Below are 18,035 nucleotides of genomic sequence, written 5' to 3' on the forward strand. Positions count from 1 at the left end.
GAAAAAAATCTCAATACAATTTATATAACAAACGAAATATTCTTAAACATATATAATAGACTAATTAAATTTTAATTTATGTCAAAAAAGAACAATTCATAATTAAAACCAAACAGAATATAATGAAAAAACAATAAATATAATTACATAAAATATTTATCTCTATATAAACAAAACAAAATAATAAAAACATTTATGTATGGGGAGAGGGATATTAGACATTTATTTGAACTGTTTTCATTCAAATGTTTCTGTCTGGTAATGTTATGGTTTAATAAAATATAGTTTATTTATTTAAATTTTTAATTGAAATGAACTAATATTTTCTTTATTTGATTATTGTTTATTATTGTTGTATTTACCCATTTTTACGTATGGTTTCCAATTGTTCCAAAGTTAATTTCTTGGGTTTTCCATATTTGTCCTTTTGTAAGCTATTTTTGTGAGTGTGTGTGTGGGTGTATTTTTTGGTTAATTTTTGTTTAAAGTTTTTGTTTTTTTTTTTTGGGTTTGTTGTTATTGTTGGTGGTAGTAGTAAATTTGTTGTTAATGCAAATTAGAAATACGGATATACAAGATATTGATTGTTGTAGTTGTTTTTGTGATTTGGTTTTTAATATAGAAAGAGAATATAATTTGATATTTTTTTCAGTTCAGTATTGTTTGAAAGTAAAAACGGATTAGAGAAATGATGATGAATATGATATCGAGTGAGTGTGTGATTGATTGATGGGTGAGGTGAGAGTGAATAGTGAAATGAGGTGAAGTGTAGTGAGGTGAGTTGGTTGTGATGCCATGATGACGATGAAGTGAGTTGAAGAGACATGCAAAAAGCATTTAAAAATAAACAAATTTCGATAAAAAGAATATTGGAAATTTGGGTGATTTCCAAAAAAGAAAACAATTTTGAAAGAAAAAATGTTTTTTTTTTTTTTTGTAAAAGTGCTGGTTTGGAAATTAATAAAATTATGTTATCCTATCTTATTTTTTATAGGTTTTAAAACCAATGCATGAATTCGTGTTAGGTTGGAAGTTCAAAATTGATATAAAGTCGGAGATTCTTTGTGGTAGGGATTATAACAAGAGGATGTTTTTCAGAGGACCTAAGACTTAAGGGTTTTCTGGCGTTGAGCCCCTTTATTCAAGCTCCAAATCCAAGCAGATTTTATATAGGAACACAAGGTCAAAGGGTTCGTAATTAAAGAGCTTCCTGGTTTGTATAAATAAGTACGCTTTATGAAAAAAGGAATGCTAGGGTGCCTGTCTTAATATCCAAATATAGATTAGGTATAGTAGTATCTACAGACGAGAACTGAGTGGATCATAATTTGGTATATCGAAGACTTGAAGCCTATTTCGAAGGGTAATAAAGGACCAGGTAGTTTACACAGACCAGGGAACGGTGAGTCTATTTAGAAATGAGATCATCAGGCCTAGGTGTCAATATTGGATAGCTGGAGGGATAGATAGTACTTATGGAGTAGCTGATGGCTCAGGGAGTGGATCAGGGAGTCTTCTCTATAGAGATGACCTGAAAGGGTCTGGACTGAATGGACCAAGAAAGAAAGAGGGGTATACATAATAGACCAGAGGTCAGTGAGTATATTTAGACAGATCATCAGGTCTAGGGGTCAATATAGAGGAGCTGGTGGCATAGGTAGTCATTACATAGACCAGAAGCCGGTGAGTATATTTAGACAGGAGATCATCAGGTCTAGGGGTCAATATAGAGGAGCTGGTGGGATAGGTAGTTTCCTTATGGAGTAGCTCATGGAGAAACTTTTAGGCCAGGAAGTCTTCTCTATAGAGATGGCCTGAAAGGGTCTGGACTGAATGGGCCATGAAGTGCTGAATGAAAGAAGAGTGTACATAGACCAGAGGGCGGTGAGTACATTTAGGCAAGAGATCATTAGGTCTAGGGGTCTATATAGAGGAGCTGATGGGACAGGTAGTCCTTATGGAGTAGCTGATGGCTCATGGAGTCCTTATATGAGAAATTGTGGCCGGGGAATTCCTATGTAGAAACTTTTGGACCAGAAAGTCTTCTCTATAGAGATGACCTGAAAGGGTCTGGACTGAATGGGCCAAGAAGAGCTAAAAGAAAGGACAGGAGATCACCAGGCTTAGGTTTCGATATTGAAGAGCTGGTGAGTTATGTAGTCCTTATGAGCAGCTTATGACTCAGACAGTCCTTATAGGATAGATTGTGTACGGGGAATCCTTATGGAGAAAAATTTGAAATAGTGGACCGAGGGAGTCTTCTCTACAGAGAAGAATTTAAGGGGTCAGGGAAAACTGAAAGGCCCATTATTTTTAATTGAAAACCTTAAAGCCAAAATACAGATTTCGAGGAGCATTAAAAGATCAGTCATGAAGTCAACAGGCCTAAGCGTCAATCTGAAAGAGGTGATGGAAAAAGTAGTCCGCATGTAGTAGCTAATGGCTCAGGGAGTCCTTATAGGGGAGATGGTGGCCAGAGAAAAGTTATGGTTGAACTAGTCAATCTGGAAGAGGTGATGGAAAAAGTAGTCCGCATGTAGTAGCTAATGGCTCAGGGAGTCCTTATAGGGGAGATGGTGGCCAGAGAAAAGTTATGGTTGAACTAGTGGACCGAGGGAGTCTTCTCTATAGAGTGGAACTAAAGGGGTCAGGGAAAACTTAAAAGGGCCATTATTATTTTTTTTTTTTTTTTTTTTGAAGTCCTGAAAGTCCATGTACATATTTCGACGAGCATTGAAAGGTCAATCCAATTAGAAATTAAGTCAACAGGCCTAGGGTTTAAGATAGAAGAGCTGATGGAAAAAGTAGTCCGCATGTAGTAGCTAATGGCTCAGGGAGTCCTTATAGGGGAGATGGTGGCTAGAGAAAACGTGTGGTTGAACTAGCAGACCAGGGAGTCTTCTCTATAGAGAGGAACTAAAGGGGTCAGGGAAAACTGAAAGGCCCATTATTTTTTATTGAAATCCCGAAAGCCCAAGTACATATTTCGACGAGCATTGAAAGATCAATCCAATTAGACATTACTCAACAGGCCTAGGGCTTAATGATGGAAGAGCTGGTGACCCAGAAAATGCTCATGGAAGAGCTTTTGTTCCAGGGAGTCCTTATAGAGGTACTGGTGGACCAGGAAGTCGTCTTTATTTTTGAGCCGATAGTATCAAGGAGTGCTGAAAGACCCATAATTTTTTATTGAAGACCTAAAGCAGTCGTCCATCTTTAGACGAACTGGGTGGCAGATAATCGTCTATTTATTTTGTTGGCCAGGAAGTCGTCTATTTGTAGCCGAGTTTGGGGGGCCAGAGCGTCGTCTATGTATAGACGATCTGGCTGGCCAGGGAGTCGTCTATATATAACCGAGCTGCCGAGCCAGGGACGAGCTGGCGGGAGCGACGAGCTGGCAAGGAGTCGTCTATATACAGACGAACTGGCTGGATGGCCAGGAATTCGTCTGTATTGACGACCTGAATGGACCATGGAGTCGACCATATAAGTGTGCTGAATAGGGTAAAGAGTCGTGTATGTAGGCGAGCTAAAAAAACAAGGATTCGTCGAAAGGATAAGTTAAACGTAGCAGGAAGACAACAATACAGTCTAGCTAACAGGGTAGATATAGAAGGGACAGGAAATCATTTCTATCCAAGAGCTGATTGGTAAGGGGAATCTATATAGGTGGCCTGACCAGATGAGAATGTCATATATATACGAACTAAATGGTCCAAGCATTCGTCTATATAACCCATTAGGAAGGGGAGGCGACTAAAAAATTGTATAGAAGTACTGAACGCTCCAGGATGTGTTTATATAGCCGAGCTATAGTGTTGACTTGCTGAAGAAGATGGGTAAATGCAGGGAAAACGATTTTTAGTAGGTAATCTGTCGAGACGGAATGGGAGGTGTTGAAGATCAGAATAATGTGGGTGAAATATGGAAAGTTTGGTAGCGTCGAGGATTCACTGGAAATTGTCTCAACACATAATAGGAGACAGGCTACCACAATTGGAATAACATTTTTCAGCCTAACCTAACAAGCTGGAGGCCCAGGGAGTCGCCAATTTATAGAAAGGGTTTAATTGACAAATTTCTGTAATAAATTTGCTTGGCTTTTAAAAAAGAGCACCTTCAATTTTGTGGTAAGGAATTGTTTAGTTGGAATTTTGTTCAGCTTGGACTCCGAACTTGTCTATTTAAAATTATATTGGTCTTGTATTGGTTCTTGTTTCTACATGAGCTCTGCATGATTTTGATAAATGCATGTTAATGACATACTTGAAAAATTCAATTTTTTTAATCTTTAGCAATTTTAGGCAACGAAAATGTAAATAAAAACAAAAAGTTAAGCGATATCAAACTAAAAAATTTCCCTAACAAATCTAAAACAAAAAAGAAAATCAAAAAACAACTAAAATTAATACCGAAATTTCCAACTTCCCCACATACTTACCCATTTTCACGCAATGACTTCAGCTGGGAATTGGTGAGGCGTCGAGGCTCTCCGGTACCATCCGTGGCCACGGCATCCAACTCATCGAATGGTGGTGCTATAAACAAATCACGTAAATTGATGGGTCGAGGCTTGCGATTGCCGACAGTGTTGGAGCCATTATTGCCAGCTGAAGCGCCACCGCCCAAGGTTAAGGCAGCGGCCGATAGGGGTTGGGGTAGAACTACAAAAAAAAGAAAATAAATTTTAGTAAATTTCGTCTAGAAACATTTAAAAATATTCACCTATTGGAAATGTCTTCCAGTGATAGAGAAATTGTTCTGCAACCGTTTTGATCTGCTGTACCAATTGTTCAACTTCAGCCGGTGCCCCCACCAGGTTGACGGTAAATTGCACAGGTTCACGCTCTGGCCCGGCCAGTGTTAATGGACGCAGCTGTTGGGCCGATGTGCTGTTCGGTATAGGCATTTCGTCTCCAAAGTTTTTGAGTTCCTATTTTTGTTTCTGTCTCAAACACTTGCACTTCCAAACAAATTTCTTCTGCAGAACCAAACTACAACCAATTGTTTGGTGTTTGGGTGGGGTTGTTTTCTTTCCAGTTTTCACATAAATTTAGCCATGATTATTGTTTGGGGGGTTTTTCTTGCTTTCTTTGGAAAATAGCTTTCACGGCAATAAAGATCTGAAAGAGAAAGGGGAATACAATAAATATTATTTCGATATAGGAACCTAATTTTTAAAACCTTCGCCATAGTATGGAGGGTATTTTAAGTTTGTCATTTCGTTTGCGATACCTCGAAATATACACTTTAGGCCTCACAAATTATATATTCTTGATCAGCATAAAATTCTATGTCGATTTAGCGATGTCCTCGTGTCTGTCCGTCTGTGGAACTCACTCTAGCTTCCGAACGAAATATAGTAGGTTGATAACATTTTTCTCAAATGTATATTATGTCTGCAGGACTTTTGGTATTGAAAATGGGCCATGTAGGTCCACGTTTTGGTATAGCCCCCATATAATGGTACCTCCCTATTTTCGGTATTTTGGTGATTTTAGCGACATTACACACCAGAATTGTTTCAAATTTGGTATTTGAAATTCGTAATGGATACTACAGCCTATGACAAAAAATTGTCCGTGCAGGTCCACGCCTTCGTATAGCGCCCATATACCGGTACCTCCCGATATTCGGTATTTTGATGATTTTAGCGACATTAATCGCCGGAATTGTTTCAAATTTGGTATTTGAAGTTTGTAATAGATACCTATGACAGAAAATTGTCAGTGCAGATCCAGGTCTTCGTATAGTCCCCATATAATGGTACCTCCATATTTTCGGTATTTTGGTAATTTAAGCGACATTATTCACCGGAAATGTTTCAAATTTGGTATTCGAAGTTTGTAATGGATACTACAGCCTATGACAGAAAATTGATCACGCAGGTCCACGTTTTGGTATAGCCCCCATACAACAGTACCTCCCGATATTCGGTATTTTGATGATTTTAGCGACATTTTTCACCGGAATTGTTTCAAATTTGGTATTTGAAGTTCGTAATGATTACTACAGCCTATGACAGAAAAGTATCTGTGCATGTCCACGTCTTCGTATAGCCCCCTATAATGGTACCTCCCGATATTCGGTATTTTGATGACATTATTCACCGGAGTTCTTTCAAATTTAGTGTTTGAAGTTCGTAATGGATAATACAGCCTATGACAGAAAATTGTCTGTGCAGGTCCACGTCTTCGTATAGCCCCCACATAATGGTACCTCCCGATATTCGATATTTTGATGATTTTTGTTCACCGGAATTTTTTCAAATTTGGTATTTGAAGTTGGTAATGAATGCTACAGCCTATGAGAGAAAATTGTCCGTGCAGGTCCACGTCTTCGTGTAGCCCCCACATAATAGTACCTCCCGATATTCGGTATTTTAACGATTTTTGCGACATTTTTCAGCGGAATTGTTTCAAATTTGGTATTTGAAGTTCGTAATAGATACTATATCCCAAGACAGAAAATTGGCTTTACATGTCCACGTCTTCGCATAGCCTCCATAAAACGGTACCTCCCGATATTCGATATTTTGATGATTTTAGCAACATTATTCACAGGAATTGTTTCAAATTTGGTATTTGAATTTCGTAATGGATACTACAGCCTATGACAGAAAATTTTTCTGTGCAGGTTAACGTCTTCGTATAACCCCTTATAACGGCACCTCCCGATTTTCGGTATTATGATGATTTTAGCGACAGTATTTACCGGAATTGTTCCAAATTTGGTATTTGAATTTCGTAATGGATACTACAGCCTATGACAGAAAATTGTCCGTGCAGGTCCACGTCTTCGTATAGCCCCCATATAACGGTATTTCCCGATATTCGGTATTTTGATGATTTTTGCCACATTTTTCCACGGATTTGTCTACAAATTGGTATTTGTAGTTCGCAATGGGTTCTAGATCCGGTGTCGGAACATAGTATATATAGGTCCACGTTTTGGTATAGCCCCCATATATTGGCACATCCGGATATTCGGTTTTTTGATGATTTTTGCCACATTTTCCACGGATTTGTCTAAAAATTGGTATTTTTAGTTCGCAATGGGTTAAGCTCTGATGTCAGAACTTAGTATATAAAGGTCCAGGTTTTAGTATAGCGCCCATATAACGGTGTTTCCCGATATTCGGTATTTTCACTTTTTGCAGTAGACTCTGGATTTCGTACATTCTTCCATCTTAAATCCGCGACCACCGCAAATCGAGCCACCTGCTCCATCCTCAAACAAAATTAAATTTCACTCAAGAAGAATGGAAGAAAAAATATGTTTAGCAAATTACCCCTTCTTCCAAACGAAAAGAAAATTCCGTTCAACTTTGTTTATATTGATAATCTTCAAAACACGATCCGCTGCTGTTTGCTGCAAAACTTAATGAAGATGTATCTCCATAAAAATCTAGCAAAAAATTAACACTACATTTTTTCTGTGCTTCCAACAAAGGTCAATGGTTGTTTTTTTTTTTTTTTTGTTGACTTATAAATCAAAATATCAAAAAAATCTTGTAGATTTCGGCGGTGGTGCTGCTGCTGCTGCTGTTGGATTGATATGTTCGGTGGTAACATGAATTCCTTGCCGCGCTAAACTAAACAAATGCGAACTCACACCAAACAAAAAAAAAACAAACGAGATTCTAAATATATTTGTATGATATCATTTGGAAAATAGCGCGCGCAATTATAAATTAATGAAATAATTAACAGTGGAGAGAGAAAAACAACAACAAAAACGAACAACAACAAAACAATGGAATATTTACAAATTATTCAGATATTGTTGTATTGTTTGCCTTCTCGGTGGAAACTGAAACTACAATGAATATGACTTGCCACAAACAAAAAAAAAAACATTTCATTTAATTGAAGCATAAATCTGACATCCACTAGAATGAACTACACAGCAGACGAAATTCCGAAGTTAATGCAAATTTGGGAAATCATTACAAACACTGGAATGCAATATCATAAAGTATTAAAAAGATTAAATTGTTAAGCATTTTTCTTGAAAGTTTAATTAGGAATTTACATATTCTTTGAAAAAAGTGGACCCAAAGTACTAGCCAACAGTAATCTCCTTCAGGTCCGTGTTGGGATATTCTTTATGTTTCGAAAAAAGAGATAAATGACATTTTTGGCTCTTAAAGAACTCCAACGAAAGCAATATCGATGAAATGAAAATTATAATGAACGTGAGAGACCCATTGTGTTCATCCTAATAAAAAACAAGTAAAAAAGCTGTAAGTTCTGCCGGACCGGGCTTTGAATACCCTCCACCATTTGGAACGAATTTGGCAATTCTCTAAAACAATAAAATCCGTTAAAATTTCTGTTAAAATCATAAAAATACCGAATGTAGCTATAGGGTCTATACGACGACATGGACCTGTAAAGGTAACTTTTGTCATAAGCCATTACAATATTCAAATGCGAAACTTAAAAAAAAAAAACAGGTAAATAATGTAGCTAAAATCATTAAAATACCGAATATAGTAGGGAGGTATCGTTATATGGGGGCTAACGCAGACCTGAAGGACCTGCACAGACAATTTTCTGTCATAGGCTGTAGTATCCATTACGAACTTCAAATTTGAAACATTTCCGATGAAAAAAGTCGCGTAAAACACCAAAATACCGAAAATAGGGAGGTACCATTATATGGGACTACACGAAGACGTGGAGCTGCACAGACAATTTTCTGTCTTAGTCTGTAGTATCCACTACGAACTTCAAGTACCAAATTTGAAACAATTCCGGTGAATAATGTCGGTCAAATCACCAAAATACCGAATATCGGGAGATATCGTTATATGGGGGCTATACGAAGACTTGGACCTGCATACACAAAGTTTTGTCATAGGCTGTAGTACCCATTACGAACATCAAATACGAAATTTTAAATCATTCCGGTGAATAATGTCGCTAAAATAATCAAAGTACCGAATATCGGGAGGTACCGTTATATGGGGGCTATAAGAAAGCGGGGTCCTGCGAAGACAATTTTCTGTCATAGGCTGTAGTAACCACTACGAACTTCAAATACCAAATTTGAAACTTTTCCGGTGAATAATGTCGCTTATATCATCAAAATACCGAAAATAGGTGGATACCCTTATATGGGAGCTATACGAAGACGTGGAGCTGCACAGACAAATTTCTGTCTTAGGCTGTAGTATCCATTACAAACTTCAAATACCAAATTTGAAACAATTCCGGTGAATAATGTTGCTAAAATCATCAAAATACCGAATAAAGGAAGGTACCATTATATGGGGGCTATACGAAGACGTGGACCTGAATACGAATTTTGTTGCCATAGGTTGTAATACCCATTAGGATCTTCAAGTACGAAATTTTAAACGAATCCGGTGAATAATGTTGCTGAAATCATCAAAATACCGAATAAAGGAAGGTGCCATTATATGGGGGCTATACGAAGACGTGGACCTGCAAAGACAATTTTCTGTCATAGGCTGTAGTACCCATTACGAACTTCAAATACGAAATTTTAAATAATTCCGTTAAATACTGTCGCTAAAATCATGAAAATACCGAATATCGGGGGTACCGTTATATGGGTGCTATACGAAGACGTGGACTTACATGGGCCATTTTTCTGTCTTAAACCGTAGCATCTATTACGAACTTTAAATATTAATTTTGAAACAATTCCGGTAAAAATGTCGCTAGAATCATCAAAATACCGCATATCGGGAGGTACCGTTATATGTGGGCTATACGAAAACGTGGACGTACATGTCCCATTTTCAATACCAAAAGTCCTGCAGACATAGTACACATTTGAGTAAAATTTTATCAACCTACTTCATTTCGTTCGAAAGCTAGAGTGATTTCCACAGACGGACAAATGGTACGATGTACCAAGTTTGGACAGACGGACAGACGGACGGACATTAATAAATCGATATAGAATTTTATGCTGATCATGAATATATATACTTTGTGGGGTCTAAAATGTATATTTCGAGGTGTTTCAAACGGAATTACAAACTTAATATACTCTCCATACTATGGTAGAGGGTATAAAAATGTTATTTCGCTTTCTTTGAGACTTTTGTTTTTCAAAATCTTCAATCCTATGTGGGGGAGGTACAAGAAGAAATTGTCCGATATACTCCATTTTCACACCAGACCTTGGGTTAATAAAAATATTGTAATGTATTTAATTTTAAGACAGTCGAACACTAATATCACATTTGATTTGATTTATAATTATTCACAATTTTGAATCTTTGTGGAGGAGGTTCTTGATGGATTGTACTGATATTGTCCATTTTCACGCCTGAACTAGAGCTAATGCAAATATTAGGACTTGCAAAGTGGGAGCACAATCGAATGATCCTTTCCCCTTCTGGTCTGTAAAATATTTTCTTTGATTTTGTCCACCTCCGAACTGGATCTAAGTTTGCTAATAATATTACGATGTACCAAGTTTGGACTAAATCGGATAAGCCCTTGAAGAGTTATCGTGCGCACCAGCCTGATAGGCAGACGGACGATACGACGGACATCGTTAGATCGACTTCAAATGTTCTGAAACGGATTTGGTCCAAAAAAAAAAATAGGGTCTAAAACCGTTATTATATGCTGAGGGTATAACAAGGTGTAGATCAACAGGCATATCAAGCAGTACTGAATAGTATTCGCTCTGATGCGCCCACAGTAATTATAGCAGAATGCCCAATTAAATACCATATTCGGAGAGTATTCACCTCCCAGCGCAGCTGAGGAACGAAAGCTACTCCGACAAACCAGAGTAGATTTTGCAAAAGTGAGATTTGGATGGTGCAGCAAACTTAATTTATATTGGAATCGAATTGACAGCAGTGCATGAGCACCTGACCTACCTGGGCCACGTGGCACTCTGTACCGATTTAACTGCCCAGCCAAAATTATTCACCTAAATCCCATATCGCTATGGACCCAACCAATACAGGTCGATACCTTTGGAGATAGAAGCAGAGCCAGACTACGGAAGAGCCAAACATAACGAAGACAGCAGTACGAGCTACTACAATAAGAACTTTAGACCATAGAGAAGTGTTATGAAAGGCTGAGGAAGAGGACGGTGGGAAACTTTAACTGTCTTTTTAGACGTAGATTCCATTCCATAATCTATAGGTTGACTGAGAGCATTTCCGGCCTAAGCAAAGCACCCTAACACTAATGCAAACTCTTCTCTTTTTTCACTTCTATTTATTTTCTTTCCTATCCCATGTAACATCATATGTATGTATGAGGGTCTGACGCGTGGCTCCCAGGAAAGGAAAGTCCAGGGCTTCCGTCATCCATCCTTAAGCCAAACTTCACTTTCTTACAAAAATTTAGAGTCGAATAAAAACTCTCAGATTTGTTTATACCCTCAGCCATATGCCTAGAAAGGGTATATATGTTTTGATACTGCCAAAACGTGCCTCATAGAAATAACGGTTATAAACCATAGGTCTCTTTGGACCAAATCCGTTTCAGGACATTTGGAGTCGATTCGGAGTTGTATCAAAATTAATTAAGGTAAATCGGACGAAGTTATATATGGGAGCTATATCCAAATCTAAACCGATCTCGATAGGATTTAGCAAAGGTTTTTCTGAGCTGCATTTGATATATTTCCACAAAATATTGTTGTTACAGAGAGCATATTGCGGCTGCGGAGGACAAAAATAACAAATCGGATGAACAATGTATAGCTATATCTGAACCGATTTCGATCAAATTTGGCATACTTATTTTCATACCTAATTTGGTTGTATGAGCAAAATTCCATACTATTCGGTCTGATATTATACGTTTGATGCACAATTAAAAACAAATCGGAAGAAGATATATATGGGAGCTATATCTAAATTTTTACCGATTATCTCCAATTTCAATAGGGTTCGTCCTTGGTCCAAACAAATGTTGTTTGGAAAAGTTCATCTCAATCGGATAATAAATGCGACCTGCATTTTTTCACAAGAATTCATGGACAGACGGACGGACGAATGGACAGACGGACTGACATGCATAAATCAACTCAGAAATTGATTCTATGGAGATCCTCAAAAGTAACTATGGGTCTATCTCGCTACCGTCTCCATGTTACAAACAAATGCACAAAGACATAATACCCTTACCACTATGTGGTGGTGTAGGGTATAAATACTTTCCCGGAAACAGGGAACAAATGCCTACCTCTAAGAAAATTTTTCAAAAAATCCCAGAGCTTCTACCAAACATAGGGTTGTTTCTCTCGAAATTCATAACATGTTTCAAAACTTTGTGAAATTAGTTCTTAATATATTCTTTTGTGTGGAAACCCAATGTAATGTATATTGACAATTCCACATATTACAAAATCCACATGAAATACACTCCACAGCGTTGTTTGAAGTGTCAAATATCGCTCGAGCACAGCTGACCCGGTCCCCCTATTTTACGACACTCAAAAATCCATGCATGATATATGCATTTGTATCCAAAAACAAATCACCAAAAAAAAAAAACAAAAATGAAATAGAATACTACGACGCGAACAATAACAACAACAATTATCCACACAACATGAACATGGATAGGACAACAATTATCAGAATGGGACTGTCACTTTTCATTGTTTTCAAGAAAATGAGAGCAGAGTTGTTTTTTTTTGAAGATGACTACAACGAACGTACGTATGGGCGGACTGACAGACTATGCTCTTGGAGTATGAGTTGCTCTATGAGTAGACAATTTGGAGATTATTATGGTTGGTTGTGGGGAGATAGAGAGGGGGATGGGGGGAGTTATTGCTGCTACATCATCTACTATGGAATGTCCATGCCCGATGATGATGATGCTGCTGGTGCTGCTTCTTCTAGCCTCGCTGATATTTGTGCTACTCTGTTTTTAATGCTCTGATGAATCTTTTCTTATTGGCACAACAAGAGCAACAACAACAAGAAAACAAAAAGTGAACAAAAACAACAACGAAATAAAAACATAACACAAAAAACATGAGAATAATAACAACAACAATGAAAGTAAAATGAAATACCGTTTTTTGTTGTAGTTGTTGTTGTGTTTATTGTAGACTGTGACACAAAACCTCCCAACAAAGCGACACGAATAAATGAAATGACAGGGACGCTGTTGAGGGTAGTTGAAATGGCTAAGTGGGGCCTTTATTGGAAGTGGGACAAACGAATGAGTTTTAGGGGAAAATGGGATCGATTTTGGAATAAATGTTAAAGGCCGATGTTGAAAGCAGCAGGACCGACCGACAGAAAGTGAGATATTCATTTTGCTTGCTCTATAAATAACAACAAATTTAATTAATTAATTGACAACTGTCTACTGGGGGACCCAAGGGTTCATTGTGTTCACAATTATAACCTGTAAGGAAAGATCAAAAGTCGGGCGGGACCGACTATATGATACCCTACACCACTAGATTCACCGAATGTCAAAATTCGGTTGAATATGAAAAATTCTGTTCAATTTTAGCTGATATTACATATTTGGTGAGCAATAACAATAAAATCGGATGAAGATGTATATCGAGGCTATATACAAATCTGAATGGATATCTGAACCGATTTTTCACAAAATTTAATGTACTTGCTTCTAGACTAAATTCGGTCAGATGTGCCAAAATTCAGGTCATTTGAACTTATATTGGACATTTGGTGCACAATTGACCCAAAAGCTGTTGAAAATATATATGGGAGCTATATCTAAATTTGAAGCGATCTTGATAAATTTTGAGAGGTATTTCTGGACTGTATATGATTCTTATGGAGTACATACTACAAATGTGAGGAACTTAAACACCATGTATAGGGAGCTACAGCTATATCTGAACCGATTTTAAAATTTTTGATTCTAGATGGTCGGATGTGCAAAAATTCATGTCATTTGCACTGATATTGGTCATTTAGTGCACAATTAACCCGAAATCGTATAAAGAATATATATGGCAGCTATATCCAAATCTTAGCCGATCTCGATAAAATTTGGTAAATTAGCTCTATAAGATATCTGTGGCCAAATATCATTGTTGTCGAACACATACTACAAATGTGAGGGACTTAAAGAAAAAATTGGACGAAACATATGTATTGGAGCTATAGTTATATCTGAACCAAATTACACCAAATTTGAAGAACTTGTTTCTAGGATGTTTTCAGTCGGAATGGTCAAAATTCACTAAATTTCTGCTGGTATTAGCACATATAAAAATTAGTTAAGTTGCCATTAACGTGTCTAAAATCTTTAAAAAACGTATTTGTGGAGGAATCCTTTTATGGAGGCTGTACGAAGACGTGAAGTTATCCATAACGAACTCTAAATACGAAATTTTGAAACAACTCCGATAAAAATGTGCATAAAATGCCGAATACCGGAGGTACAGTTAAATGGGGAATATTCCTAAATTTGAATATATATGGACAGTACTTTGGGCGATGTTTTTTATATATCGGAAAAAACAAACTGCCAATTTACAGTAAATCCGGATTAAAACGAAAAAGGTACCATAAATCAGCCGTTACCGTTAAATGGAGCTATACCAAAATATGGACCACCATCATCCGCTACTTCATTGCCAAATATGGAACCCAACAAAGCTTGTTGAATGACTTTAACTGGTTCAGTGCTTTTCTATTCTCCAAATTCAACGATTCTCTTATCCAACAGATCTATGAACTTTTTGATAAAAAGACTTCTTCCTGGAAAGCACTGACGTAGTTGTTAAGCAAAAGGGAGCTACTAATGTTTGAGCTATCAGAAAATACTTCAGCACCCGATCATCTTTCCTTCTGTGAACCTAAAATATATAGCTATACTGTCTGGAGACGGGTTATTAAGGGTCCAATCGTCCCTCTCTAGAATGCAAATGTGTAATGGCTAGAAAGTTCATTCGTGGTTGTTGTTGATGTAGGAGTAGCACATGTGGATGTTTGTATTCTGCTAATCTGGTTAAAAAAATCGTCAACCTTAAAGGTCTGTAACTAGAGATCTTCTGGAGTGATTTGGTTAGGCTTGGCCTTGCAATTAAAGAAATGCAGCTCATTGTGCTGGGCTGTATGACCCCGGCAGACGTCACGCACATCTTCATCAATTCGTGTCCAATATGAATTGAGACGACTGCACCATCCTGAACGTAATTGCACAAAAAATACCCTGGTTTGTCTAGGCAGCTGACGTTCTTCAGCTACAGTGGATGGGGAGTGGACTCCGAGGACGTCATTCATCCTGTAATTGCTAATAGCATCTGCGACTGCATCGGTATGAATGCCATTCAGACCTGCCTGGCAGGCTTCTTGATCTAAAAGTTCTCTCTTATAGCGTTAGACCTCCCTCTCTAGGTCATGTATGTCCTTCCTGACACGCGTGGATGGAAGAGTTGTATCCACCATATGATGGTTGGGATGACTCTCACGGTAACACCCAAGCAGGTACTGCAACGAAAGCAGATGATTATGCTGACGCAAAGGAAGGACTTTCGCCACCTCAGTTCTCAGGGCAGCATTCTGGCAGGTTTGGATGTGCTTCCACAGCGTAGCACTAGTATATGCAGACCACACTGAAGCCGCATTGCTCACCCCAGACACAGTGTGGCCGTTGATTTTGTGGCGGATATTTTCGTATTCCTCGCGTGGACAGATGCGGCAAGCTCCGCGAGATAGGGGTTCAAGTATTGACATATGTCATCAACCACTGGGCCCGACGCTATGATCATGCAATCATCCGCATACCTTACGATCTCTATGCCAATTCGAGGACGATGATTTCCGGAAAGGTGGAGGTAAAACATTTCCAGAGATATCATCCCACCTTGGGGAACTTCCTGTTTCACTCTACGGACTTTGGACTCTTTCCACGTACGATTGGCGTCCACACATATAGTTGATTATCCAACGTTTTAAACCTTGCGAAGGGTAGTTCTCTACAGGTCCTCCAAATGCCTTTAATAGGTCAAGAACTACTAACACTGTTCTATCACACGGATCGTTCCTGTTTAATCCTCTACTAATATGTATGGAACGGTGTAACGGTCTAAGTGTAAAACGCGAAAACACAGCTTTATACAGCCCGTATAAAGCTCTGCTAACATAGCAGAGGAGAGTGTCCAGCTCTCTCCCATTCAGTTCTTGCAGAAATTAAATGTAATATAGCCTTTCTTCCTCGGCTCCGCCACGTTTTTATACCATCTTAACTAACAGTCCACAATTGTGCCTCGGTATTTGGCTTCAGAGAACCGAACATGTGGAGTGCATATTTTTTCCTCTATAATTCTTTTCATAAACACAATGACTAATGATCACCGGTTGAAGTTAGTGTCAACAAAAAATCGGCTGCTAATTACTTCCTCTTTGCCTACATTCGTATATCCTCCTTCTCGTCGTTCAAGTGTTTAAACAACTATTCCACGCTTTTTTGATGCCCGGCTACATAAAATACAGCTGCAGGTACTTAGTACTTAACTTCCCAGCAGGTGCAAACATCGTATTAAACGAGAGAGTTTTGAGGCCAAAAATTATAAATGACATTTATTTTAAACTTTTTTTCATAAAATCTATAAGAAAAACTCACCGAAGCAAATATTAAATCATAACATCTTAAATTTCTTTAATTTTCAACATTTTCAATTACATTTCCAATATTTTAATTTGTTTAGCATTGAAATTTATTCAACATCGAGTTGGGCCTTTCTACCCTTTCATATTCACACAACAGGGCGCCGCAATACCGCAATTAGCACTGCGTTTTTATTTTATAACAACAACACAAAAGGAGAGAGGAGTACTATGGCATACAAAAACAACAATACACCAGGCGCACACACACGAACTCACACTCGCGCAAAAGACCAAACAAGAAAAAAACACAACAGCCGTGCAAAGCAAAACATACCACACACAACAGAGAATCAATGAATGAAGTAACACGAGAACCGAGTATAGAGAGTAAACGACGACGACAACGACAACGACTGTAACGAGAAGAAACACACAAAAAAAACGTCAAACCAAAGAACTACAAAAAACACGAACTTTTTGCCTTTGCTCTGCTGCTGCTGTTGTTGTTCACACTAGACTACTCCTCCTCTCACACTGACAAAAGATTTAGGGTTTTCTTCGTTCATCTTTCTAGTTAATTAATTTGAAAAAAATTCAAATTACTTTTCAAGTATTTTTTCAATATTAACAAACCATTCAACTTCTCACTGGCTGTGGCACATTTTCTTTAATGATATTTATAATTTTCTTTTATTATTCTGGCATATTTTCGTGTATTTTATTACCGTATTTCGTCGTTTTTTTGTGTTACACCTTCCAGATTATAGATTTTTTCCCATAATTGCTTGTTTTCTTTGATCCGTCGTCTATTAGAAAATGTGGATTTTCATTGGAAATTCACTGATTTTTATACGAAATTTCATATGCTTCGCAAAGCAAACATGTTGACGGAAATTTTCATTAGTTTTTCACGTTTTTCACTGGAGTTTTTCTATTAAAAAATTTGAAAATTCTTTGATGTCTATGTTTTAGAGGTCTGTGTGTGAAAAAAATTGTACAAAACTTTTGACTGCTGACACTGAACATACCCCAGCAACAATTTAACACCTCCCCCAATGAAAGGCTTAAGAAGTTATCGCATGTTATCGATTTTGTGGATATATCGTTTTTCCATTGTGTGCAACGGAAACTAATCCAATTGAAATTTCGAAAATGGTAATTAGCGTTGTTTGTATGTGTTTTTTTAAAGAGAATTAAAAGGTTTCAAATCAATACACATATGGTCCGTTCCAGAACTACAAAAATGTAAAATGTTTTACTACGATAACCAATTTTCCCTTTATGATATCGAAGAAAATTGTAAAAATAGTAGATTCTTGCAGATACTGGAACAGAGCAAAAGATTTTCTCTAATATTTTTTCTGTGCAATTCTGAACAAATGCAGAGTAAAGGGTGATTTTTAGGGTTATTTGAAAGTAAAAGCACAAAGTGCAGAACAATGCATAAAACATTTATTTGAATTGATAGTAT

General features: G+C 37.5%; 1 protein-coding gene across 4 annotated transcripts in view; it reads right to left on the reverse strand.

The window, feature by feature from the left end:
* The window catches only part of LOC131805406 (uncharacterized), a 36,047-nt gene extending 18,474 nt beyond the window's left edge, over positions 1 to 17,573 (reverse strand). The window contains exons 1-4 of one of the 4 annotated variants that reach the window (XM_059128538.1): positions 17,290 to 17,573; positions 4,726 to 5,123; positions 4,442 to 4,664; positions 363 to 434 (exon numbers count right to left, since the gene is read on the reverse strand). In XM_059128538.1, the coding sequence (XP_058984521.1) occupies positions 363 to 434; positions 4,442 to 4,664; positions 4,726 to 4,909 (479 nt within the window). In that variant the 5' untranslated portion in view covers positions 4,910 to 5,123; positions 17,290 to 17,573. Of the gene's footprint in view, positions 1 to 362; positions 435 to 4,441; positions 4,665 to 4,725; positions 5,124 to 7,291; positions 7,421 to 17,197 lie in introns of those variants that run through there. The other 3 variants (XM_059128539.1, XM_059128540.1, XM_059128541.1) reach the window with 3 other exon arrangements.
* Between the last annotated feature and the right edge of the window lie 462 nt (positions 17,574 to 18,035).

This window comes from Musca domestica, unplaced genomic scaffold (genome assembly GCF_030504385.1).
Source record: "Musca domestica strain aabys unplaced genomic scaffold, Musca_domestica.polishedcontigs.V.1.1 55, whole genome shotgun sequence".
Classification (NCBI taxonomy): Eukaryota; Metazoa; Arthropoda; class Insecta; order Diptera; family Muscidae; genus Musca; species Musca domestica.